General features: G+C 57.2%; 2 protein-coding genes across 7 annotated transcripts in view; one reads left to right on the top strand and one right to left on the bottom strand.

Annotated features, from left to right (window-relative positions):
* SERGEF (secretion regulating guanine nucleotide exchange factor) overlaps nt 1–1,306 on the top strand; it is a 216,842-nt gene extending 215,536 nt beyond the window's left edge. For 4 of the 6 annotated variants that reach the window (XM_059137655.1, XM_059137646.1, XM_059137670.1 and 1 more), the window contains one exon: nt 942–1,306. In XM_059137655.1, the coding sequence (XP_058993638.1) occupies nt 942–1,271 (330 nt within the window). In that variant the 3' untranslated portion in view covers nt 1,272–1,306. The remainder of the gene's footprint in view (nt 1–941) is intronic. The other 2 variants (XR_009345400.1, XR_009345390.1) reach the window with 2 other exon arrangements.
* A 5,002-nt stretch (nt 1,307–6,308) lies between these two features.
* The window catches only part of KCNC1 (potassium voltage-gated channel subfamily C member 1), a 43,295-nt gene continuing 24,979 nt past the window's right edge, over nt 6,309–24,624 (bottom strand). Inside the window, exons 2-4 of the mRNA XM_059137634.1 lie at nt 17,052–17,985; nt 9,477–9,665; nt 6,309–7,431 (exon numbers count right to left, since the gene is read on the bottom strand). Coding sequence (XP_058993617.1) covers nt 7,367–7,431; nt 9,477–9,665; nt 17,052–17,985 — 1,188 coding nt within the window. The 3' untranslated portion in view covers nt 6,309–7,366. The remainder of the gene's footprint in view (nt 7,432–9,476; nt 9,666–17,051; nt 17,986–24,624) is intronic.

Genomic DNA, 24,624 nt, shown 5'->3' with positions numbered 1-24,624 from the left:
ATGATGAGGAGGGGGTGCCTGGGTGGTTCAGTGGGTTAAAGCCTCTGCCTTCGGCTTGGGTCATGGTCTCAGGATCCTGGGATCGAGCCCCGCATTGGTCCCTCTGCTCAGTGGGGAGCCTGCTTACCCCTCTCTCTCTGCTTGCATCTCTGCCTACTTGTGATCTCTCTCTGTCATATAAATAAATAAACAAAATTTAAAAAGTAAATAAAATAAAGGACGAGGAGGTCTGGAGCCCAGTAAAAAGAGGGCTTCAGGAGAAAGGAAGGCCCCGTGAGGCCTGTGTAACGATGTGAAAGAAGGCAGGGTTCTGGAATGCAGTGGGTGAGGGAGAGAGTTGTGTCAGGGGACGCCAGCAAGATAGTCAGGAACCAGATCCCTCAGGGCCTCATGGGCCAAGGAAAGACCTTTAAGGACACGGAAAGTCACTGAAGACTTTTGAGCAGGGTACTGATGTGACCACTAGATCACCTACATGCTCTGTAAAGGTTGGGGTGGATGGTGACTGGCCCAGCTAGTCTGTTGGCTGTTGGCGTGGCTGCACATGAGGGAGAATGGTGTCGGGCTCAGGGGATGGCAGTGGAGATGGGGGGTGGGGGGGGGCACGGAAGGGTTTGAACAAAGTTCTTCTGAAGGCAGAGTTGGCAGGTCTAGGATCGTGGTGGGTCGGGGCTGGTGGTAGAAGAGGTTACCGTGAGGGAAGGGCCGAGGACGAGGAGGGCCAGGTTTGGGGCAGCGACAGTTGCGGGTTGGCAGGAGTGGGAGACACTGCTCTGGGGGGGCAGGGTGGAAGCAGGGGTGCTGAGCGTGCCACCAAATGTGGTTGAGCTTTGGTTTCCTTGTGTGTAAACCGGGATTTATGGTCTCCCTGCACCCCCAGCGTGAGCGTTGGGCCCTGTTCTCCGAACCTCTTCTAGAGCGGTCTTCTCTCTCTTTCGCAGGAGGGACGTGTTACTCTTGGGGCTGGAACGAGCACGGCATGTGCGGGGATGGCTCTGAAGACAACATCTGGGCCCCGAAGCCTGTTCAGGCTCTGCGCTCGTCACTGGGACTCCTCGTGGGCTGTGGGGCTGGCCACTCCCTGGCCCTCTGCCACCTGCCAGTTCTTCCTGAGTTGGGCCAACACCCCAAGGTCACTGGCTCTTCCCCAGATGCCACTGAGGATGCTGAATCTCAGGAAGCCATGGACAAAGAGAGAAATTGGAAGGAAAGGCAACCAGAAGCTTCTGCCCAAAGCCAATATGGCAGGTCCAGAAATGGGGGGCTTGTGACAGAGGCCCTTTAATAAAGTGACTTTTCCCACTCAGTGTGTTCCCAGAGGATTGCTTGGTCAACTTGTGGGGTTGACCTGAGAAGGGCTGTGGAGGCACTGTGGTTGGGCTGACCACGGGCCAGAGCGATGAGAGACCACCTGGCCAGTGTCTGGGGTTCAAGGACACAGACAGATGGGAACAAGGATCCTCTTGAGAGCAATAACAAGAACCCAAGTGGGTTGCCTGACTGGGGAGTCAGGTCTCTGAGTGACATTTAAACTAGAATCGCCAAAGGACATGGAAAACAGCAGGCTCCAGTCTGTCTTCACCTGGTGGGGACAGAAAGCCCAGCCCCATCCCCTGGGCTGGTTACGGTCCCCCAGCCTTCGATTCTCAGCGCCTGGAGCATTAGTTTGTTGGTTCAAGGAAACTGAGTCAGGCAGGTGGGTGCCCGGACAAGGAGCAGTTCTTGTCCTGGTGACTAGGTGAAGGGAGAAAGGAGAAGGCTCTGGACGGGGGCTGGAAGGAAGTGGAGATAAGAGAGTGGAGGAAGAGGCAGGACTCCTGGGAAGGCCTGACAGAGGAGATGCCTGGGACGGACAAGAGAATCTAGACCTAGCGAGCTCTCAGAAGATCGGTGTCTCCATCCGAGCCAGGCACACCCTGGACCTGGTCTGTATACCTAACAGCTAAGCTGTGTAGTTTCCGATGAGGAGGGACGGGCCACAGCATGGGCAGGGGAGTCTACCCCTAACCCCTGACATCTGCCTGTCTGCCTTCCTTGTCTCTGCAGGAGGAGGGCCTTCAGGTAAAATGGGGACCAGACCAGGCCACAGGCCCCAGGCTTCCCTAGGTGGCAGCTGTGGCTTGGGGGAGACATAGTGCCTGTCCCTCTGCCTCAGAAAATGGCTTTCCCTGGGGGACTGTGTGGCAGTGTCGCTAGCTAGGTAGCCCAGTCCGTGGCCTGTTCCACACCACCTTCCCTCTGTGACTCAGGGGTCTTGGTCTGTGGGGTCTGTGAGGGCTAGGCTCTAGGAAGTGACAAAACCCCAGGACATCAGAGCAGAGGACCGGCAAGATGACCTTCTAGAGGCCTTCAAAGTGCATTTGTTAGACGTCTCCTGAGAATTCAGTGGCCACCCGGGTGGGCTGTGGGTGAAGGAAAGCCATGTGGACAGAGGTCCAGGTCCCCGCCCCCCACGTTATCCACAGCAGCTTTATTTACATCTATATTATATACTGGGCTTCACACAGAATTGACAAGGGGTCCTTGAGAAAGTTTTGAAATCACTGGTCTTATCCAACACTTTCATTATTCATTCGGAGAAACAGAGGCCTGTAAAGGGAAAGGGGTCACATACCTCACTCCTGGCCCAAGGTCCTGAGTGGGAGGTGACGCATTCAGAGCTTTGAGCTAAACCAGGGGGGCAGACGAGGGGCACCCCTGAGATGAGGAGAGGGTTCAGCTCCGTGGAGTGGGGATGACGACAGTCCTGAACTCTCCAGGTCTGAACCTAGAGACCACCCACAGCCACTGGCTGCCCTTGAACACCAGTGCGTGGAGCCCTCTCCCGATATTGTATCCTAGCAAACAGCACTGCCCTGGCCAGCATAGCCTTGGGTGCCCACCTGCCACAACCAGTAGAGGCTAGAACGGCCTCTAGGCACTTCCACAATGGTAAAGCCATCTCTGTGCACCTGAGCTGCTCTTGCCAAGGCTCCCACACCCTCAAAAATGGGGCAGTTGCATGGCCCAGAGATGACCCGTCCTGAAGCAAGCCCACAGTTACTGCCGCCCCCTACCTCCAGGCCCACAGGCGAATGATCGGCATCAGACGCATCGGCCAGAAAACTGTCCCATCCCGATAGTACTCAGGCCCATACTCCTAGACAGGCTTACTGCTCACAAGGAGCCAACACACTCTCTCCCGCAGTGTGGTGGCCCAGGGTTCCCTCCCGCCTCCGTCAGCACTGGCTGGAAGAATCCCCAGTTCCAAGTCTTCTGCTGAGCCCTGGTGCCTCTCCCGAGGCCCTCCCCGTGGGTATAAGAAGGAAGCGTCTCGGGGCTTCCCAGCCTGGAACAGGGGCAGGCCTGCTTCAGACTCTGGCTCAGAAGCTGACTCAGACGGTTCTGGCAAGCCTGCGGGGCACAGACCATCCCCATATGGGGGAGTGAATGACTCCCAGCTCTCGACAACACGGCACACAGTCCCGTCCCCTTCACTTCCTTCGTCTGCCTTCCCTATGGCAGCCGCCGGGCTTTCTGCAAGCCTGTCCACTGGGCCTGATGAGTGCCCAGGAGCTCCTGGGGCTGTCGACAGTGTCGCCCAGATGTTTTCTGGACCCTTTGATTCCTGTGGTCATTCTCGGACTTGTAGATGTCCATGCCCCTCATTCCAAATAGATCCTGAGCTCCTTGAGAGCAAGGGACAGAATCTTGGTGGACTCTGGAACCCCTTCACCGAGGATGGGCCCTGATACAGAGGAAGTGCCCGGTAAGTGTTCACGAAGGAACCGAGGAGCACACTCTTAGGGCCACCAGGGATGAGGAGGCTCAACAAGGGGGTCCGATCCCTCACACCCGCCTGGCCTCCGTTCATCTCTTCCACGTGTGTGGGAATGGTGTTGTGCGTTCTAACCAGTTGAAATTTAAGGTCAGTATCCTCCACCCGGTTAGCTAATGCGCCTTAGGAGGCACCTGGAGCAAATACCCACTCATTTTTAAAAATTACTTCTTTTCTGATAGGCCAAGTAGATGGGCCTCCACGTTCCTCCCGCGTGAGAAGGAAGGGAGCAGAACAGGGGTGTGAGCCCCACGGTGTGCTCACAGGTCCTGCGCCTGGCGTCTGCGGTGACTGTGCGGTCCCCACGTTCCAGGAGTTAGTGGGCTGTTCGCACCCTCACCTGCCTGCCACACAAACCCCGACCCGGGCCACAGGCACCCCCTCTTCCCTTGATTCCCCACCATCTTGGCCCCAGTAGCTGTCAAATTCAAACTAGATGAGACCGGGCTTCCAAAGGTGAATCGGGCCGGGGCTCAGAGGAAAGTGCTCTCCCCACCCCCTATCCCGCTTGCCCCCTCCCCCCGCCACCCCAGGCTCCTGCCACTTTCGCAGAAAGAGACTTAGTAACATGGGAATTGGCAGTCCGCATGTTAGGTGGGACATGGTGGGACGGTCGGCGGGGAGTGAGGGCAGATGTTCAAGCAGAAGAGTGAGGTGGCCAGATGTGTGGAAGGTTCTGAGCAGCGTGTAAAGTGGCCGCTTCGCTCATGCCCGCGGCGCTTCATGAAGGAGGGCAGGAGGCCAGGTCCTGAGCGCCCTGGGATTCAGGACCAGCCGTGCTAGTGATCTTGTCAGTTCTGGGCTCTAGCCGCAGGAAGGCCCCAGTTAGCTTGAGATGGCTTCACCCGAGCCCTAGAGCAGCCCACCTGGGTGAAAATCTTCCTTCATCTTTCCCTAGCTGTGTGCCACTGGCCCAGTTCCTTTACCTCTCTGCACCTATCCTCTTGCCTTTAAAATGGGCAGGTGGAATTACTGTGGGCTCTTTCCCAGACGAACCCCCCCATACCCCTCCCATTCAGCAGAACGTTCCATGTATGTTCGTCTCCTTTCCCCATCAGCTATTCTGTCCCAGAGAACCCGCAATGCAAACGGCTTTGTGTTCAGCCCTCTTGGGTCCACCAGAGGAACCAGGCTGACTCCTAGGCAGGGTGAACATGATGTTCCCTGCAGCCGCTGAGGCTGCTTGGCTCTCACGTCCCGATACTTGTGAACGGCTGTGATGCACACGGTGTGACTTGGCAGCTCTTTGGCTGCATGACCCCTTGGGCCTTATTGTACTCATTACCCCACTGACCCCGCGCCCTTGGTTCCCAGGCCCCACAGGCAAAGGCTCCGAGAGGGCAAGGCACTGCTGGAGGAGAATTCACATCCACCTTCAGCTTCCCACCCACCCATCTGACAGCTGACCCAGGCCATGCTGAGGGTATCAAGGGAGCCGAAGTCTGGGGAGACTGACACCCACTTGGTTGTGGCCCTGGGAAGTCCATTCTCCTGCATTCTCCTGTGCAGACCTCACTTCCTCGTCTATAAAATGCTCAAAGGCTGACTGCCATGACTGCTAGGGACTTTCCACCCAAACATTCCTGGATTCTCCAATGGATAAAAAAAGAATTGGAACCCCAGTCCCTACTCTATTCCCCTTGAGAAACCAAGTGAACAACCCACATAAATCCAGATCCCCGAAAGAGGGTTCCTCGCCTTCAAGACGCCTCTCGGCTGAGTGAGATGCGTGCAGTAAGGGGGTCTGGTGGACTGGACCCAGCAGGCTGCCGCAGGGTAGGGCACCCAGATCTGTCAGTTGGACCCCTGCCTCTGCCACCATCAGATGCATGAACGGCCCTGGGAGGGGGTGGCTAATGTCTGCACAGGGGCTGGGAGCTCTGACACGGTCAGGTTCAAGGACTTGTCAGTATGGCACAACTCGCAGAGAAGTTTCCCTGTCACTGAACCCCACCAGAGGACATGCTCCTTTTAGGGTCAAGTCTTTGTTCTAAGCCTTCTGAGAACGGTCTCCCTCCCCACACCAAACAGGAAGAACCTGCTTTTTCCCAGCAAGGGGACAGCCAGCCCCTCAGTTTACCCCAGCCCAGCCCAGCAGGCCTGATTATAGGCACATCGGAACCCTACCCAAGGCAATAAAAACCCAAATCCATGCTTCATCTCAAAAGTCAGCTTTTTATTATGGAGGGCCAGGGCCCGAGGAGGGGAGGGTGTTGAGCTAAAGCAGCATTGCTCTCTTTCCAGGAAATGTTGCGAGCTGCAGTGAAAGCTCGAGATGTTGCATTTTTTTTTTTCAACTCAAGCATGTGTTTTTCAAAAATATCATCCTTCCCCACCCCCCACCCCACCACTAATTTTAGAATCAGATCAAAGCCAAGCTACTGTCCTCTGTTTCTGTTGGGAAAATACTATATTTATTCAAGATGCAGAAGTGGGTCTCTGCAAACCTCCAATTGCTTCAGGAAAACAAATCTGCTTTAGACTATACAGAAACCATGATACAAAATTTATTTCATGCTAGAATCGTCTTTGCATCACATTGGGCATGCAGTTTTTTACTCTGAAGTACTAAATTGCATACAATGCCAGGTTGTGCCTTAATAGAGGTGGAGGGGAGCTGCCCCTCCCGTGGTCCTGATTTTGGTGTTCTAAGGTAACACTCGGAAGATCCGCACGGTGTTGATTATTTACTATGAACGACTTGTTATGGGAGCTGGTCACACTGGGTCTACACACCAAGAAGATGATAGAATCAACCTAGACTAGCCGCTGTCAGGGGTCTTGGGGAGACGTCCGCTGGGTCACAAGCATGCCAGACAGGGAAGAAAGCAGCAGTGCGCGTTTCCACAATTCTACTTGGAGCAAAGTTCTCGGTTTCCGCGTGAGAGATGAACTATGAAGGTGAGGTCAATATGACCGATGACTGACCGACTGCCCTTTTGGGAACCTTGACTCTCGAGCTCGTGTACAAAAAGGGAAGCCATCCATCCATTCTCAGTCCCCACCGCCCCCAATCCCCGGCCCCCAGAAACGTACAGGTTTCTACCAAACGCTGATACAGTCTGGCTCCAGCAACGTTGTGTCAAAGTAAAGAGCTTGGAAAGAAAATAGAGGACTTTTTGCTTTTTTTTGTTTTTTTTTCTTGTTGTTGTAGTTGTTTAGGGTGATCATGACAGTTGCAGGAGGGTTGGTGGGTTTGGTTTGCTGGGTTTTCTGTTTAACTTCATGCAAGTCATGCTAAGGAACCCCTCCACCCCCCGCCCCGAATAAAATAAAATGTTAAAAAAAAAAAAAAAGAAAAAGAAAAAAAGAAAGAAAGAAAAGGAAAGGAAAGAAAAAGAAAAGGAAAAGAAGGAAAAGAAATCCTCTACGGTCAGTTACCATTTGGCCGTAGAAAAAGCTACGTCCGTCCTAGTACAAGACCTGGGCCACTCGGACTCGTCCGGCAAACCTGCATTGGCGTGAATTTACTCTGTCCGAGGGTGAGGAGGGGCTGCTGGTCCACCCAGATGCTTAATAGCCACCAGTGTCCTCGGCCAAGCCGCCTGGTCAAGTCACTCTCACAGCCTCTGTCGGCATATACTTAGCAATGACAGGGCTTTCTTTGCAAAGATCTGTATGTAAAGAATACAATTAACACTTGAGCTTCTCTTCTCGGCTTTCCCATCCCGCTTGGTACTTAGTTTTTAAGGAAGGAGGAGGAAAGACAGAGCAGACGCATGCAGAGGCAGGCAGATTCTTCTCCAGCTGGCTTGGTTTTCCCATGCAGTGAGCCGGCCCAGTGTGCCTCTCTTTCTCCCTCCTGGGGACCGTGTCGGGTCCCTAACTTCCCTACTCTGCACGTGGCTTAGGCACTGCGATTCTCCGGAGAGAAGCAAGTCCTCAGCGCTGTCACGAATCCGTGAGAACAGGGCCGGGTGGATGTGGGTGGGGGCACTTCACCCTCGGTGCCTCCCAGAGACTTTGGCACCCCTGCTTCTGTGGGACTGGGGAGCGGGTCCCACCTGTGGACAGTGGCTGCCGCTGGGCTCCCTTGGCCACTACAGGGAGGTGGGGCTTCTTCTGTCCCACTCTCCCTGGGCTTCTGGAAGCACAGCGAAGAGACTCTTCCGCTCTTTTAGGCCACCCAGATTGAGCCACCACTCAAGGTGAAGGAGACAGGCTGCCCAGGAGACCTTACCGGGCAGAGCAGAGCCACAAAGCCTCCCTGCTTTCCCCCTGCCTCCCTCTGGCCGCCCCTGCTCCTTGGATTCTAGAGCGTCCCCCCAGGAAAAAGCCAGTTGAGAAGGGGAGCATCGGGCCTATCCACGGAAGGTGCCTGGGATGGGCCCGCCCCATGCCCGCAGCCCTCCCCCATGCAGCGCCATGCGGGCAGCTGTATAGGCCGCACTGGGGTCCGAGGGACCTCCAGGCAGGGCAAGGAAGCAGGGGCCAGCCTGGATCCAGTGGGCCCACTAAGCACCAGTGACCAGTAGGACATCCCCATCTCAGTGCAGGCTGCCTCTCCTCTCCTGGGTTTGGGTTTGCCCTGGACTTTGAATTCTGTGTTTTCTCCTGGTGCATTGTTGAACCACTTCAAATATTGGAGCAGTTGTGAATGGCCACAGGCTAACCAACTCTTGCTCTAGAAAAACCCATGATCTCTCCCGCCCAGCCTGCCCACTCCAGTCAGCATGCACCCCAAGTGAGCCCGCGAGGCACTCCCAGGCATGCATGAACTGCCCAGCCAGTCCAATAGGCCCAGGATGGCTTCCTCTGCCTTTCTGGCCAATGCCCGAAGCTGGAGCTAGGGTGCTCTGGGCCCCCGCCTCAAGCTTCTCTCCAGCCCAAGCTCAAGCTCTAGTAGAAGTCTCCCCCCCCCCCACAACCCCCGCCACCCTGCCTTGCTGGGGGGCAGCCTCAGATAAAGATCTGATACAAGGAGACCTTGAACAGAGGTCACTGTGGGGCTCAACCTTCACCAACCACAAGGGGGCGCTAACCACACCCGAGGAAATGACCAAGGATGGAAGGTGGGGCACAGAGTCCTGCTTAACCTTCTCTCCAGGAGTTCTCTAACTGCCACAGGCAATGTTCTCACTAGCACACATCTTACCTCTGCAGTGACACTGGCCTCACCTCAAGCCCTGAGGCCACCTCTGTCTTCATGTCTCCCCTCCCACTGACCTACAGATTCTCTTCAAAGGGTGCTTTTCCAGAACATGGACCCTGGGTGGCTAAGCCCACAGGGTCCTGGCCAGGCCTGGCCCACCCTGTTGCCAAGGGACAGGGGAGCTCACTTGGCCTTCTTGGTCTCACCTACTATCTCCCAGAGCAGCTTGGAGGAGTCCAGGCTCCTCTCATATCCCCAGATAACACCCTACCTGAAGGTCACAGCCCCGTGGTCATCCAGCCTGTCCCCAAGCCCCTTCCTACCCCTCAGCTCAGTTCCAACCCCAGCTGCGGGGACCTCAAGTGCTCTCTGCCAGCCTGACATTCCACTTGGGAGAAAGGGACTCGGGCCTCCAGAGACCAACCCTGGGAGGGCTCCTTCTGCTCCTTGCCCCCACCCCGCGTGCCTGCCTGCCCCTCAGCACCCCTCCCCAGCCGCCCACCCGCCCACCTGCAGGAACGCGAGGCGGCCCAGCTGATGCAGAGTGCCCCCGCCTCCCCTACATACCCTTTCTCATTCCTCCACCAGGTGGGCACGCGTACTCCCCGGTTGATAAGAGGAAGCAGGGTCCGTATCTCTCGCGGGTGCCCGAGCGAGTAAAGGGCAGGCCCTCATCAGGAGTGAGGGCCTGGTCTATGTGGGGGCAGTCTTCGTTCGCCAGCGCGGCCTTCGCCACCTCCCCATTCAGTTTGGAATCTTCAAACATATAAGCAGAAGCTATTGAGACACTGAAAACTGTTTAGTGGGGGAGGGGGACAGGCCAGAGGTGGGGCATTGGCAAAGGGCAGCCTGTCCCTGAGGACAGAAGAGCGAGGGGGCCACGGAGGGGGGCACGAGGCTACGGGTTCCCGGCTCATTCGGGCAGCCTGTGAGCTGCCCACAGTGCAGGGAAGGAGGGGCTCCTGGGTTTGCTCAAAGTTTGCAAAAAGATGAGTTGGTGATGGGTCCAGCAAGCGCGGTGCTGGGGGCCGAGCCCAGGGCCCAAGGCAGGGCCGATGAGACAGGGTGGTGTGGATGCGGTCATGGGTAGGGGGCCAGACACAGAGCTCAGGGAGAAGACAGACAGACACTCAGAAAAACTCCAGTCCAGAGAGGTGGCCTTTTCAGACCTCTCTCTCTTGCTGACCAGAACCTGGCTGCTGCCCACCCACATCTAGCAGTTCCTCAAGGCTGCCCTAGCCCCATCTAGACCCCATCTCTCAACTCTACCCCTCACTGGGATCCCACCTCATCACACACTCCACACTGTCCTCCACACACACCCTCTCTCATCACTCATCCTGCCTCCCGCCCATTTGGATTCAACCTGGTCACTCTGTATGTCCCACCCCCTACACAGACCAGGCCTGGTCACACAGTCTCCTCTGTCCCCACACAGACTCACCCTGGTCACTCTGTATGTCCCCCACCCCAGATCAGGCCTAGTCACTGAGCTTCCTCTGTCCCCACACGGACTCACCCTGGCCACCCTGTATGTCCCACCCCTCACACAGACCAGGCCTGGTCACTGAGCCTCCTCTGTTTCCACACAGACTCACCCTGGTCACTCTGTATGTCCCCCACCCCAGACCAGGCCTGGTCACTGAGCTTCCTCTGTCCCCACACAGACTCACCCTGGCCACCCTGTATGTCCCACCCCTCACACAGACCAGGCCTGGTCACACAGTCTCCTCTGTCCCCACACGGACTCACCCTGGCCACCCTGTATGTCCCACCCCTCACACAGACCAGGCCTGGTCACTGAGCCTCCTCTGTTTCCACACAGACTCACCCTGGTCACTCTGTATGTCCCACACCACACACACAGACCAGGCCTGGTCACACAGTCTCCTCTGTCCCCACACAGACCCAATTCAACCATCGAATCTGCTCCATCCCCCACGCAGACTTAAGCTAGTCACTCGTCTGCTCTAATCCCCCACACTGATCCCGCCAGCGCCCGCCATCTCGTTCTGCCCGCAGCGGGCCTGGTCAGCTTGCAAAGGCACAACAGGGATGTATGCATGAGGCAGTGACAGCGGGCCATGATTCGGGAGGGCCTCCCATTCCTCTGCCTCCTCGCAGCAGTGTCCCGGCAAAGCAGAGCAGATGGACGTGTAAAGACAACAGTGGCGGATGGACTCGGGTGGGTAAAGAGGAGTCTTGGCCTCTGGGACAGCCTGAGAAGGAAGCTGGGAAGAGGTCTGAGGAGACATTGCGGGGGGAGGGCAAAGCGTGGCCAGAGCAAGCAGCTCTCCCTCTCCCAAGTCCAGGAGCAGAGCTGTGGAGGCCTCTGGAGCTGGCGGAGGTGGCTCTGTCTGGCCTCAGCTCCCGCCCATCACTCTTGGGGACTGAGCCTGCCCCCTGCTCTCTGCCCTCAAGGCAGAATATTCCAGGCCAGGGGGGAGCAACTCAGTCCCCACGGTGGGCAACAGAACTCCCTCAAAGACTTCATCTGGGGGGAGAACCTCAACGGAAGGCACCACCAACATGGGTGTGAACACAAGAGGGGGCTCTCTGAAAGACTAAAGGGGGACCCTCCTCCACGACCCTGTTCACATCATGTAACTACACGCACGAGTGATCCTTCTCCACGTGCACACACTCAGCGTGCCCGTGGGCGGGATCACAGCCCGTGTACACATCATGTCACTACAAAGAGGCAGTCAGTCAAAAGAGAAATGGACCAATCAGGTTTATTCGTAAAGCAAATCCAAAAAAAAAAAAATCCCATCATAATTTTGGAACTTAAAAAAAAAAAAGTCTGTCGTACAAGATGGCAAAGCATTTCACGTACAGTGCGTTTCTTGACGAATCCCAGGGGCTTCGCTCCCCGATTTATTCTGAACCAGAAAGGCCAGTTACCAAGGTAACTCTGACACCACGTGACTGGGGCCTCTCTGGGGTCTGGGAGCTGCCTAGCGCTTGGGGCGTGTCTGTGGGCACACACGGGTGCGCACAGACAGGCCCCGCCTGCCTCCCCGTTCTGGCTGGCCCCTGTCTTCCCTCCCAGGGGAAGGGCTGAGGGAGGAGGGCAGCGGGGAGAGAGAAGGAAAGAGGTATCAGGGAGGTGAGAGTGGATGGGGTGTGGGGTTGGGGCCCACAGTACTCTGCACAAATGGTCCTCAAGGGGAAAACAGCAAATCCTAGCTGACAGCCTCTCCCTCTGGGAGGGGAGCCAGGGTTTGCTGTCTCTCTGGGGGCCATCGTCTGTCAGTGGAGGAATCTACAGCCGGTGGTTCTGGTCCAGGAGTGGGTCAAGGGGTGGTAAAGCTTGACTCCCCTCCTTTGGCCCTGAATGCTGAGCCCCCACTTACCAGCTCTGCCCCTTGGTGCCCTGGCCCTGGAGGAACTGAGCTCCCAGGGCCTTTAAAGGGCCCCGAGTTGGGCTGGTTCCCCCTACTGGGGCTGGGGGGAGGGACAGCCATCGGGCACCTTTCTGTCCCTGGAGAGACTCTCGGTCACGCCTGGGGGTCTGCTGCTTCTCTCAAGCACCACCATGCCCTTTGAGGGGAACCTGTGACTAGGTGGGTGTATTTACGTCTCACTCTGCGAAGGAGCCAGCCTCCCAAGGCAGGTTGCTTATTTGCAGTTTAGGCTGCTCTCAGAAACGGGGAGCATTCTCCCTCCCCAAGTCCAGAGGGGTGGCTGGAAGAGAGAGAAACCAAGCAGGGGCCAACTCTCTAAAGCTGGGGAACCCGTGAAAATGGCCAGAAGTGCTGGTTCCCCCACACCTCCCCGCCCTCCTGCCCCCACGCTGTCCTTTGGAGGAGAGGGCCACCGGGAGCCTTGGTTCCCACCTGGCCCCCCCACCGAAGACTGCGCACCTGGCCCCGGGCCCCTCGGCCCCCTACCACCCCGCCCGCCTGCAGTGATGGAATGACAGCATGGGCAGCGTCTCACGGAGATGGTTTCCAGGCTTTGAAATGGACTGAGAGAGATGAGCATCTGCAAGAGGGTCATTTTTTTTTAAACTTTGGAGCAAGGAGAACCCGGTGCCTGGGCCCTTGGCCAGCACGGCTGGCTTTTCCGCCCTGCTCTCCGGGCAGCGCCGACTACTTACTGTTCACACCAGCAGCGGGCGCCGGGGGTGGGGGGGGGTGTTGGGGTGGCGCCCGCTGGGCTGGGGCAGGGTGGGAAGTGCTGGGCATTTCTTGGGGTTTAGCCCTGAGGGGGTCTCCCCAGCACGGGGTTCAGGGGAAAAGTCCCAGGCTAAGTGGGGACAGTCTGTGAGAGACACGAGTGGAGTATAATCACGAGAACTGGCACAAGTCATGCAACAAAACGAGGAGAGAGAGAGAGAGAGAGACATGATTAGTGGAGAGAGAAAGAGAGAAAATGTGAACAACACAGAAAAGAACACCCATGCCTGGCCCTCAGAGCGGGTTCATTTCCCTACTGCTCCCCCCTTGGCCCGCCTAGGGGCCTCAGGGACCCCACTCCGGGCCCCCACTGCCCAACCCGGCCCTCTAACCCGAGTAACAACTCAGTCGGCCCATGCGAAGGGCCCCTGCCCACATCCTGTCTTGTCACCTCTGCCCGTTCCTGTTACCCTCCCTGCCCCGTGGACTCCCGCCACTCCCACCACTCACCGTGGCCCTGCAGGGGAAGGCGGAAGGCCAGGGCCAGGGGCGCTGCACACGCAGCTGCTCAGGGGGGAGCCCCCCTCCAGAGATGACCCAGAGGCTACAGTGTGTGGCTCCTGGGGAGCCCAGGGAGCACTTTCTCTGGGACTTCACAGCTGCCGGCTGCCCTCCCTGCCAGTGGGCAAAAAGTGGGTCTGGCCACCAACCCTCCCCCATGCCATCACCCTGCTCACCTATGGTAGGACCCTGCAGCCCCAGACGCGGCACCACAAAGGACCAACCCATATCAGAGGAGCAGAGATGAACAAGACACACAGGTGAATGGACATGGCAGGACAGAAGGAGCACTCCGAACTGTCCAGAGCAGGTGCTCTAGGACCCCACCTCTAGATGGGAAGGGGGAGACCCTTTCTGGGAGACAAGCAGCTTCTCCTAGACCATCAGCCCCAGGCGATCCCTATGTGGGATGCCCTCCTGGTATCCCCGCCCCCACGATCCCCACAGGACAAATCCCCCAAACATGGAGGCCATGCCTACGATGGTACAGAGGAGACCAGATCACCCCTCACAGACACACAGACCTGAGTCTTCAGGACAGACCAAGAGGTGGAGGTGAGGGAAGGTGTTGTTGACATGACTGGGAGGCCTTGAGTCCTTGGGGTCTGGCCCTGGGGAGTTGGGGGGGGTGGTCAGGGGTAGGGGATGCCCCAGAGCCCAGCAGGCTGCATTTAGCCTTAAACCAGATTCTAAAAGCATAATTGGAAAACCAGATTTTGTTAAGGCCACCTGACTGTTCTTGGGGATGGAGCGAGGCTGGAAAGGCCTTGGGGGCTGTGTCTTACCTCTCTCAATTCTCCTAGAGTCAGATCTCCACCCATATTTGCCTTCCTCACCTCTGCCCCTCCCCCCACAACTCACAGATGTCCCCACACCCAGCTGGGTATGTGGCTACAAGCAGAGAAGGAAGCAAATGGGAAGGGACCCCATGATGCTGAGATGGAGGTCCCTTAAGGACCACACACCTTGGTGACAGATCATCTGGGTCTCACACACCAGCTTTTGGAAGGAGTGTTCTGGTAAGGGAGGAGGTTCAGAGGGGTCTGGGAGCCAAGGTGGACAGGTCTGGACAACAGGACAGCACCTCCAGTGCAAGTGAGCATTTGGAAAGGGAGGGCGGGCAGAGTGTGGGGCTGGGGAGAGAAAGGCAGGATAGCCTTGGCATCTGGGCTCCTGAGGGCAAGCTTGGGAGGCCCCCAAATCCCTCCTCAGCCAAGGACTGACCGAGTCAGGGCTCTCTGGGTCCCTGAGACCTGGGGCCAGGGACCAGGAGGTTCCTGGGAGCAGGGCTGCCATGGCTGGGGGGCCCAGGGGATCCACCAGGAGTGAAAGGGTTTCACGGGTCTGCTGCAGCACGGGAAGAGGGCTGTGTCTCTGGGACTAGCTGGTGTGCATGTCAGAACACATCTGCACTTGGTGTATGCACGTGTGTGTGTGTGTGTGTGTGTGTGCACCCTCAGCACATGGAGAATACTGGCATTTTCTAGGAGTGCAGAGGAATCTGTGCCTGACTAGAGTGAACTGGGGATCCTTGGTAGGCTGGCCTGGGCACCCAAACTTGGGGCACTGATCCTGAGGGCCAAGTAGCGCCATAGGGATGTCACCCAACTTTGAGCTCTCCCTGCTGGAGCCTGGACTGAAGGTGGGGGCCAGGCCAGCCCAGACCCTCCCCAGAGCCCCAGGAACTTTCCTTGCCATGATGGCGGCTCCTGAAGTCAGATGTCCACCTAATCCAAAGCAGAGAAGTGGGGTGGGAACTTTCCTCTCGAATGTGCCTTCCCTGCTGAGCAGGAGCCATGCCTTGGCCAAGGGGATGCAACCCTACCTCGGGCCCCCGTTCCAGCATCGGAGACCCTCGCTGACCCCCTGGCCTGGCCCGGGACACTAACCATGTTCTTCTTGAGTGCCTCGAGGAATCCAGGAAGCAGGGAGGGGTATGGGACCAGAAGAAGGGGCGAGAGAGCCCCCACGGGCAGAGAAGTGGGCCTTGGGGGTACTGCGCTAGGCAGCACAGGTGTGGAATGAAGTCAGATCGGGAGTGGGATGGGGTGGCAGGTGCGTCAGCAGGGGGCAGGGATGAGGAATCCCTCATCCGCTGGGGGAGGCCACCCACACCGGGGGAAACGTGCTCATCCAGGGTTGAGCTCGCCTGCCACACCTGGGTACGGGGACATCCTCCGTAGATTAAATGTTACCTGTCACTCACTCAGCCTCCCTCACCCCGGCACCTCTTAGCTCAGTGTTGCCATTCTTCTCTGGGTCATTCATTTCCTTGAAATCCCTGTGTCCACAGAATAAGTCGATGGTATTCCATGGGTAGAGGTAGACTATGGGCTTTATATCTTCAGACCAGAGCCCCATGATCAACTTTATGTGCTATGTGCAGGTTCTCATAAAACTGAGATAGTCCCATAACAAACCACTAGCCATGGAATATGAGAATATATCCCACGATGACTAGTATTGTTTCATGGCCCCCCTCCCTCCCCCCCCCCGGCCCCCCACTGAATTCACGGGAATGTGGCTGGACACTGGTGTCTGGTTGTCACGTATTGCTGCTGCGGTCCCTACTGCCGGACATGGGGAGGACCCTCAGTGGGAGGTGGCTGCTGGTCAGTAGTGCTTTCGCCTAAAGCTGCCCGGGATGGTGGCCCCCGCTCGTCCTTTGCTCACCAGCCGCTTCCATCAGAAGGCCACCGGAAACTCCCGCTCGACCATCAACCCAAACAGACAACGTGAAAGCTAGAGTCGCTCCAACAGGTTCCTAAAGATAAATGCTAAACTCTAGAGTGGTGGTAGAAGGTGAGTTGGTTCGGCATGCTGTGGGATAAGTAAGCTTGTTACGGAGGGCTACAGGCGTCCCCGAGGACGCACCTGGAGCTAGGCAGCCGGAATCAGAGCAGGAGTTCTACTCAGTTGTCGAGACAGGCTCTGTGGCGGGGTGAGAATCCTTGCTACTGTCTTTGCAGGGACCCCCCTGCCCAATCCCCTGCACCAGCTGTACTGTCTGCACAGCCTGAAGGGGGCCAAGGGAAGACCAAACCAGAAGCTATCTGGCGTTTCCGAATCATACCCACCCCTGCCCTGCCCCAGCCCTGGGACAGTGGCCTGAGTCAGAGACTCACGCTTGCCTCCTGCCCACCGAGCAGCAGCCCCCTGGGCTCCTGCCAAGAGAGTCCTCAGCAACCTCGCGGGCCATGTCGTCTCTTCCGAACCTCACGAGACCAGCGCGCCAACCTCCTTACCCAGGGCCACCAGTGAGGTTCCTCCAGCAGGCTCTCGCCTTGTGAATTTGGCTGCCCAGCATCTCCCTGGGCCCCCAGGCTCCACACCTCGAGACTGAGTGCGGGGTCCCGGGTCGCCCACGGAACTAAGGAAGCAGTCTGACTGAATCTGGAATCATCGCTACGGGGGGCGGAGGTGAAAGGTCAGATCGACATGCCTCTAAGAGGTTTCCTACCTGCTCTGTTAATTTCTAAAATTTCTTCCTGGGCCAGCGGGCATGTGTCACTCTGAGTACTGTGGTGTGGAGAGTTTACGACAGATTTACAATAATTGGGAGATCCCAGCTGCGGTGGCCGTGGAATATGCTTCTTTTTTTTCTTTGGTAGTTTCTGCTTAGCCATGGCTAAGGAGTAATACATCCCAAAATTGTTCACGATGACGGGCACAGGCATGGCAATGGTGAGCACACCCGCCAGCGCACACAGCGCTCCCACCAGCATGCCGGACCACGTCTGCGGGTACATGTCTCCGTAGCCCAGCGTCGTCATGGTGACCACGGCCCACCAGAAGCCGATGGGGATGTTCTTAAAGTGGGTGTGCTCGCTGGCGCTGGGGTCATTGGGCTGTGCCCCTATCCTCTCGGCGTAGTAGATCATGGTGGCGAAGATCAGGACGCCCAGGGCCAGGAAGATGATAAGCAGCAAGAACTCGTTGGTGCTGGCGCGGAGAGTGTGGCCCAGAACCCGCAGGCCCACAAAATGGCGGGTCAGCTTGAAGATGCGCAGGATACGCACGAAGCGGACGACGCGCAGGAAGCCCAGGACGTCCTTGGCGGCCTTCGAAGATAGGCCGCTCAGGCCCACCTCCAGGTAGAAGGGGAGGATGGCCACAAAGTCAATGATGTTGAGCGAGTTCTTGATGAACTCTACCTTGTTGGGGCAGAAGACCACACGCATGAGGAACTCGAAGGTGAACCAGACCACACAGACGCCCTCAATGTAGGTGAGGAAGGCCTCCGTCTCCGCCTCCCGGTAGTAGCGCACTTGCGTGCCGTTCCGAACATTCTCGATCTCTGTCTTGTTCACGATGGGGTTGAAGCGCTCGTGGGTCTCCAGGCAGAAGGTGGTGATGGAGACCAGGATGAAGAAGAGGGAGGCGAAGGCCACATACTGTGGAGGAGAAACACAGGGTCAGAGGGAGAGGCCCTCCCACCCAGAGCAAAGCAACCTGGGGTACCTTGGTGTTGGCTCCGGTCAGAGGCCAGGCCAGGGGAAGACGCCTGCTTGTTGCCCCCTCCAAGATGGGCCAAATGGACGGGCCACCTTTCCCTCCTCGGAGCACCGAGCTAGGATGCTCAGGGAGGTAAGAAGTTGGGGCAGAATTGCTTTGTTTTCACAAATGCCTTTCCTTTCCTCCTGGACGCACAGCTCAACTCCATGTGCCAGGCTTCCTTGGGGTGAGGTGGGGTCCCATGACTGAGTTCACGGTTGGGGGACAGCACGTGAAAGGGATGTGTGTGAACGACAGGCCAGGTGCTTAGCACCTTTCCTCTAGGAGGTGCTGACGCTCTAGGAGCCAGAGGGGCCACCACAAGGACCCTGAAAATCAAATATCCACTAAGTACCTGAGTGGGAAATCAACTACTGAGGTATTAAGCTGCTGTGATTTGGGGGTGACTTAGTAAAGCACTTAGCCTACCCTGGTTGATAAAAGTGACTTTGCCTGCTGAGGCTCAAGGTGGCAAAGGAATGAGACAAGGGCTGTGATGGTGGAATTGGGCCCCTCAGTGGCCACATGGCCCAGGCCTCCTCTTCCTACCACAGTCCATTCACGCTCTTTTTCAGGAATGTGTATGTCACCGATGTGGTCTCTTTTGGGTTCTCTCAAGTCCAAAAACTGCAAAGATAGATATCTGCCCCAGGGCCTTAGACAGATTTTACGCAAAACCCCACCCCCAACCTTTTAGGAATTCCCACCACCAGCTTGGAGGTGAGCGTCCCATTCTTGGAGGTACTGAAATACAGGCTAAATGCTCATTTGTCAGGGATACTGTGTTGTAGGTCCAGTAGCAGAAGGACAACTGGACTGGGGGTCCCCAAAGGCACCAAAACCATAGGGTCTGCTTCTCTCCTGCTGGGTATGGCCCTCCCACCCTTCCTGGGTGGAAGCAAGGAAGGAGTCGCTGGAGGGCTGGGGCTTTCTGAACATATGTGGCTGCCCCCTCTTCTCAGACCCCACCATTGAGAAGGAAATGGTTGGGATGGCCCAGGCCATCCAGAACCATCTGAGACCCTGGAGAAAGGTTCAGGAGCTCCTTTGGTTTGGTTTGGTGGCCCCATCTAATGACCCCGGGCTTCACTAGCCCCCAGTAGACCTGGGTATCTGAGGAAAGAACCAAGGAGCTATCCTGCTAGACTGAATTCCAGGCAAGGCCTCTTCTTACAGCCTCCAGTTGGGTCCCCCAGAGCTCAAGAAGAACCCAAGCCAGTCAGTTCTCCTCCAGGTGTCCAGCTGGTCATCCTTGCTTGCATGTTCCCATAGCTCCCCTTCCCTCTGGGGCCCCTTCTCCCAGCCTGTGTAAGATAGACAATGTCCCGAGCCAGACCATCTTCTGGAAGCAGCCTTGGGCTACAGTCTGGATGGGTTGACCCCTGTGTTCTCCCTCTGTGAGCTGCCCTCACAGAGAACTTCAAGGAGGGCCAAGGCCCCACACTGTATCCACAACAAGAAGCAGCCATGCTGCTTCCAGAACAATGTAGCCTGCAGAGATGCACCCCTCCCCACCCCCCACACCTTGTGGTGGTTGTCGGTATGGGGGCAGCATTGTAAGTCCAAGAACAGCCCTGCCTGGGTTGACCATAGCCATGGGACCTGCCACATAATGTGGTACGGATCTAGAAACCGAGAACTATGTGGACCTTTCAAGGAACATTCTGGTTTGGAGGAAGGGGAGAGGAAAAGGGAAGGGACAGAGACAGCATTTTAGAAGGTCAGAGTAAAAGAAGCCTTTAGAAAGCATCTGGTCCAAGACACTACATGCTACAGATGGGAAGTCTGGAGTCCCCCAGACAGGAAGAAGTCTTGGGGCCTTATGCTATGCTCATAGTTCCGTTGCTTTCAGGGCACTGTACACTTTTCAAAAATTTTATCCAGACCACTATCAAGTATGATCCCCGTGAATCCCTCCTTCTATCCACGGATGGATCCCTCCTGTCACTCCTCGATCCCTCCTTCTTCCCTTCCTCCCCACCCCCACCCCCCATCCTCCCTTTCACCCTCACATCCATTCCTCCTTCTTTCCCCCTCCCTCACTCCACTCCTTCCTTTCTTGTTCCTCTCCCCCTTCCCGCCCTCCCCCTTCCGTCCATCATGCAGGCAATCCTTCTTCCCTTCCCTCCTCTCTTCCTTCCCTCCTTCTTCCTTTACTCCCTCCTTTCCTTCTTCCCTTTCTTCCTTCCGCCTGCCTGCCCTTCCATCCACCCATCCATCCATCCACCCATCCATCCATCCATCCACCCATCCATCCATCCACCCATCCACCCATCCACCCATCCATCCATCCACCCATCCATCCATCCATCCATCCATCCATCCATCCATCCACCCATCCACCCATCCATCCATCCATCCATCCACCCATCCATCCATCCATCCACCCATCCATCCATCCATCCACCCATCCACCCATCCATCCATCCATCCATCCATCCATCCATCCATCCATCCACCCATCCATCCATCCACCCATCCATCCACCCATCCATCCATCCATCCATCCATCCATCCACCCATCCACCCATCCATCCATCCACCCATCCATCCATCCACCCATCCATCCATCCACCCATCCACCCATCCCTCACTCCATACATCCATCCATCCATCCTTTCTCCCTTCCACTCTTTACCAGCCACCAGGTTATGGCCAGCAGAGTAGAATAAAGCCTCAGCCTTGGGGAGCTCCCTGCCCAGCAGAGAGTAAAAGACACACGCAAGGACAAGTCCAGGGCAGTGGACTGAAAAGAGACTCTCCCTCGGGCCCTGGAGAGCAGGTGGGGTTTGGACAAGGTGGGGCAGGGTAGGGACTAAACCGGGGCTCCCAACTCTAGAAACAGCTCTCTAAGGGTCTGGATAGGGCAGACCTGGCTCACCCCAGAAGTGGATTAGGAAAGCTAAGCGGCAGCAACTGCGAGCGGCCACCACCTCTGACCCACGTTTATCTAGCTCCAAAGCTCCTGCCGTCACCAAAGTGGCCAAAGCTCCTAGAGCTAAAAATGCCTTCCAAAATGCTGGTTATCTGCCTCCAGGTCTCCTTACAGGCCCCAGAGACCCGGTCATCAGGCTTGGCACTCACCGTATCCCAAAGGGCAGGTCCTGCCCCTGCCCTGGGCTTTTTGAGAGAGGAGGACATGCACAGCTGAGGAATGTGGAGAGGCGGGGAACCCTGCCTCCCTGAGCTCCCCATCCTGACCAACGGCAGGAGGCACGAGGCACCCCACTGCCCCATCAGCCATGGCCTCCTCCTTCCAAGCCCTCCTCTACCTGTCCTCCTCCGTCCCCTCTGCTCACATGTGATCCTCTCGCCGTAGGACCACTGCCATCAAAGTCAGCAGGCTTCCGGCTTAGAGTCCTGTCTCCATACAGCTACCAGAGGGAGAGACCCATTGGCATCCCAGCCCTCTGCCCAGGCCACCCGACCATGCTGCCCACAGAGAGGAGCCCTGACACAGGGGACGCTCTGCGCCCAGCCTCCCCGGCCCAAGAGCTCACACCCTACCCGCACCCAACATTCTTGCCATACATAACTCTCTGCCATTTCTGACCCCCTTCTCCGGGTCTCCCCGTCTCTGTGTCTTTGTACCTCTAGAAAAACCCATTCATCCCTCAGTGACCCCACTAAGTAAGTAGCCCTACTCCTGGGACCCCTTGTCCAGGTGAGGCTCCTCTTGGAGCTGAGGCCCTAACAAGGCAGCAAATGAAGGGACCCCCCCGCCCAAGGAGTCTATAAATTCATCCCCAAGGAGGCAGCAAATCTGTCTCCAACGCCGGCTCATTAGTGCTTGGGGAGACTCATGGGAACGGCCCCAACAGGGCCCTGATGTTCCAGGTGCTTCCGCCGGCCTGCAGAGCTCTCACTCCACCTGCCCCTCTCACAGGCCAGTCCTGATGGGAACACTTGAGGCCATGAAAGAGGGCGGGTCTTACACAGTTAGGGTAGGAAAAAGTATTGGTTCTTAGCAATCCATGCAACATCCTGCCTAGATTCTTTCCTCTCTGAGCCCTAGTGCCCAGGGAGTTGGCAGGGGCAGGGTGGCAGTCCAGCCCAGTCCAGAACCCGGCACCAGGACAGGGGAGGAAGCAAGGAAAGCGGCAGCGAGTCCTGCCGCCCAGCCTCGCCTTCCCGGGCAACCCCCTGCCTGGTCTCTGCAGCTGGTAGGCCTGGTCTTCGGTCACAGGCCAAGCCCCAGCAACATCCAGGCCCTCAGGAGGGCCCCTAGGAGGGCTGTAGAGACCCATGCCCCTGGCTCGCTCAGACTGCATATCCATCCTCGTATGCCCAGAGACCAGCAGGCCTGCCACAGCGCACAGCCAAAGGGAGAGCTCCCCTCCAGCTGAGTCCTAGCTCCCTTTGGTCTGTCCTCAGAGAAGCTGAGCACAGGAAGGAGGGGGCAGAAAGCTTCCAAAGCTAAGGACCCACTCCGCACCGTTAGTCCTCTCTCTGACCTAATGAGACAGGGAGTCCTACCCTCCTGTGCCAAAAAGGAAACCCAGGTACACAGAGGTCAGCGACTAAACCAAGGGCTCAGAGCTCATGATGAGGCTGAGGCCTGGACCCAAGTTCATCTTAGCTCTAGAATCGAACCTACTTCCACCAGCAGAGCTGCCAGCGCACCTGGGTGGTTGGCCCTGTGTTTGGACGCCTCTATCCTGGAGCTTGGCACCCACAGGTCAGACTCCCTGAGGGCAGGTTATGCCTATCCCAGTGAAGGAGAGAACTGGGCTGCCCGGCCCCCCAGTGAATTGTTCTTGGGCCGGCCCAGCCGCCCAGGACTTGCTAGCTCCCGGGACAACAGCAGCCCCAGGGATAGGGAGGCTGCCCCCCAACCTCATTCAGGGAATCACCACCAACAGCAGCCTTAGATGGGCTCGCCTGTGTCCCCACCTGGCCACCTCCTTACACACCCAGAAAAGGGCAGGCTGGGAGATGATCCCAACTTGTTCAAGGTGCTCAGCCAGAGGGACTGGACAAGTGCGTGGGGATGGGGCATTCTTGGGGGTGGCCGAGCCCTGGCAGAGAGCGACGCTGGGAGCCACGTCTGCGGCAATCCCGGGTAAGGCTCCCAGGACAGCAAGGCTGTCCCAGAGCTGAAGGCAAGGGCAAGGGCCGCACCCTACGTGAGCTGTCTGTGTCCCAGAGACCGCAGACACACACACAGCTACCCAGAGCACACCCTTCACCCCTTACCCTAAGCACATTGGCTGTCCATGCAGCCACACAGTCTACAGGCCAGGGGCCTGACTGCACATCCGGAGATGACACAGGGGCCAAGGGGCTGTATGGAAGCACACCCACAGCCCCCCACAGCTCTAGTCCCCTGCATTGGGGGCACACGATGACACGGCAGCCATCCCCGCACGGCATTCTCACTATCATACAGTAGAACCCAGGCCCGGCCACCGGGCTAGCCCCTCCTCTGCCCACCTCACCCCTGCAGGTGTGGCTGGCTTGGCGTCTGTCTCTCTCACAGGACAGCAGCTCCAGCCCGCCTTGCCTCTGTGGCTTCAGCCTTCCTCGATGCCCTCAGCCTGCCTCCCCACGGTGATGGTGCCAGTGCTTGGATTTCCAGGCCTTACATCTGCCCCTCAGTCCCCAGCTGCCTGATTTCCTGCCCACCCCCACCCCCGACTCCCGCTGCCAGGCCTCGTCTCCCTTCTCTAGCCCACCCCAGCGGCCGCCTTGCCCCCCACACCCAGGATCCAGGCCGCTGTAAGACCAGCGTCTCCTGGGCTTCTAGTTTGCCAGGGGAGGAAGAGAGGCACAAAGGGACTTTTGCGTGGCAGCCCAGGGACAGGGACAGTTGTCACCTAGCCTGGCCACTGCAGAGGCCACCCAGTGAAATTTCAAGGCAACACAGGCAAGATCGCCTGATAATGCAGCATAAACCCAAGCTGGTAGTCCTGGCCCCCACCCCCCACCCCCCAGAACCAAATCACAAACTGTGAAAGACCCACCAATAGTGTTCTAGAAAGTGGTAGCCATGGCAACAGAAGGAGGCATCCCATTTCTATGGTAACTGGGGTGGCGAGGCTGTTGGCTGTAAAGTCAGACAAACCTACTGAAGCTCTGTTGACTTAAGAATATGTTTTATAAATCACCAAGTTATTTTTATGGTAACCCCGCCCCTGAAACCATAAATCAGGAAAGCAATTTACTATCTATTAAAATGACCAATATGTGCAATGACTTTCATTTATAAATTATGTATGCCACAGTCATCTGTAGAAGATTGTGCTTGCCTTCCAGAATTGTTCTGGGGTTCGCAGCAGGGATCTGCGCGCTTGCAGTCTGGTGTTCCAGGAACAAGGTGATGGCTGGACTGTGGTGCATGGACCATCTTTCGGGTCTGGCGCTCACGTGCTGTGTGACCTTGGCAAGTCACTTCCCTTCTCTGGGCCTCAGATTCCTCACCAGTACACTGAGGGTTGGACTCGGTCCCTTCCGAGGATTCCAAGACAAGGCAAGGCTGCAGGCAGTGGGGCTCATCACGGGGCCCCTGGCTGCGGTCCAGGCCCAAGCCCCCTGAGGCT

This window comes from Mustela lutreola, chromosome 1, assembly GCF_030435805.1.
Source record: "Mustela lutreola isolate mMusLut2 chromosome 1, mMusLut2.pri, whole genome shotgun sequence".
In the NCBI taxonomy this organism is placed as follows: Eukaryota; Metazoa; Chordata; class Mammalia; order Carnivora; family Mustelidae; genus Mustela; species Mustela lutreola.
The sequence above is the reverse complement of the archived record's forward strand: the minus strand, read 5'-3'. Positions and strand labels throughout refer to the sequence as shown.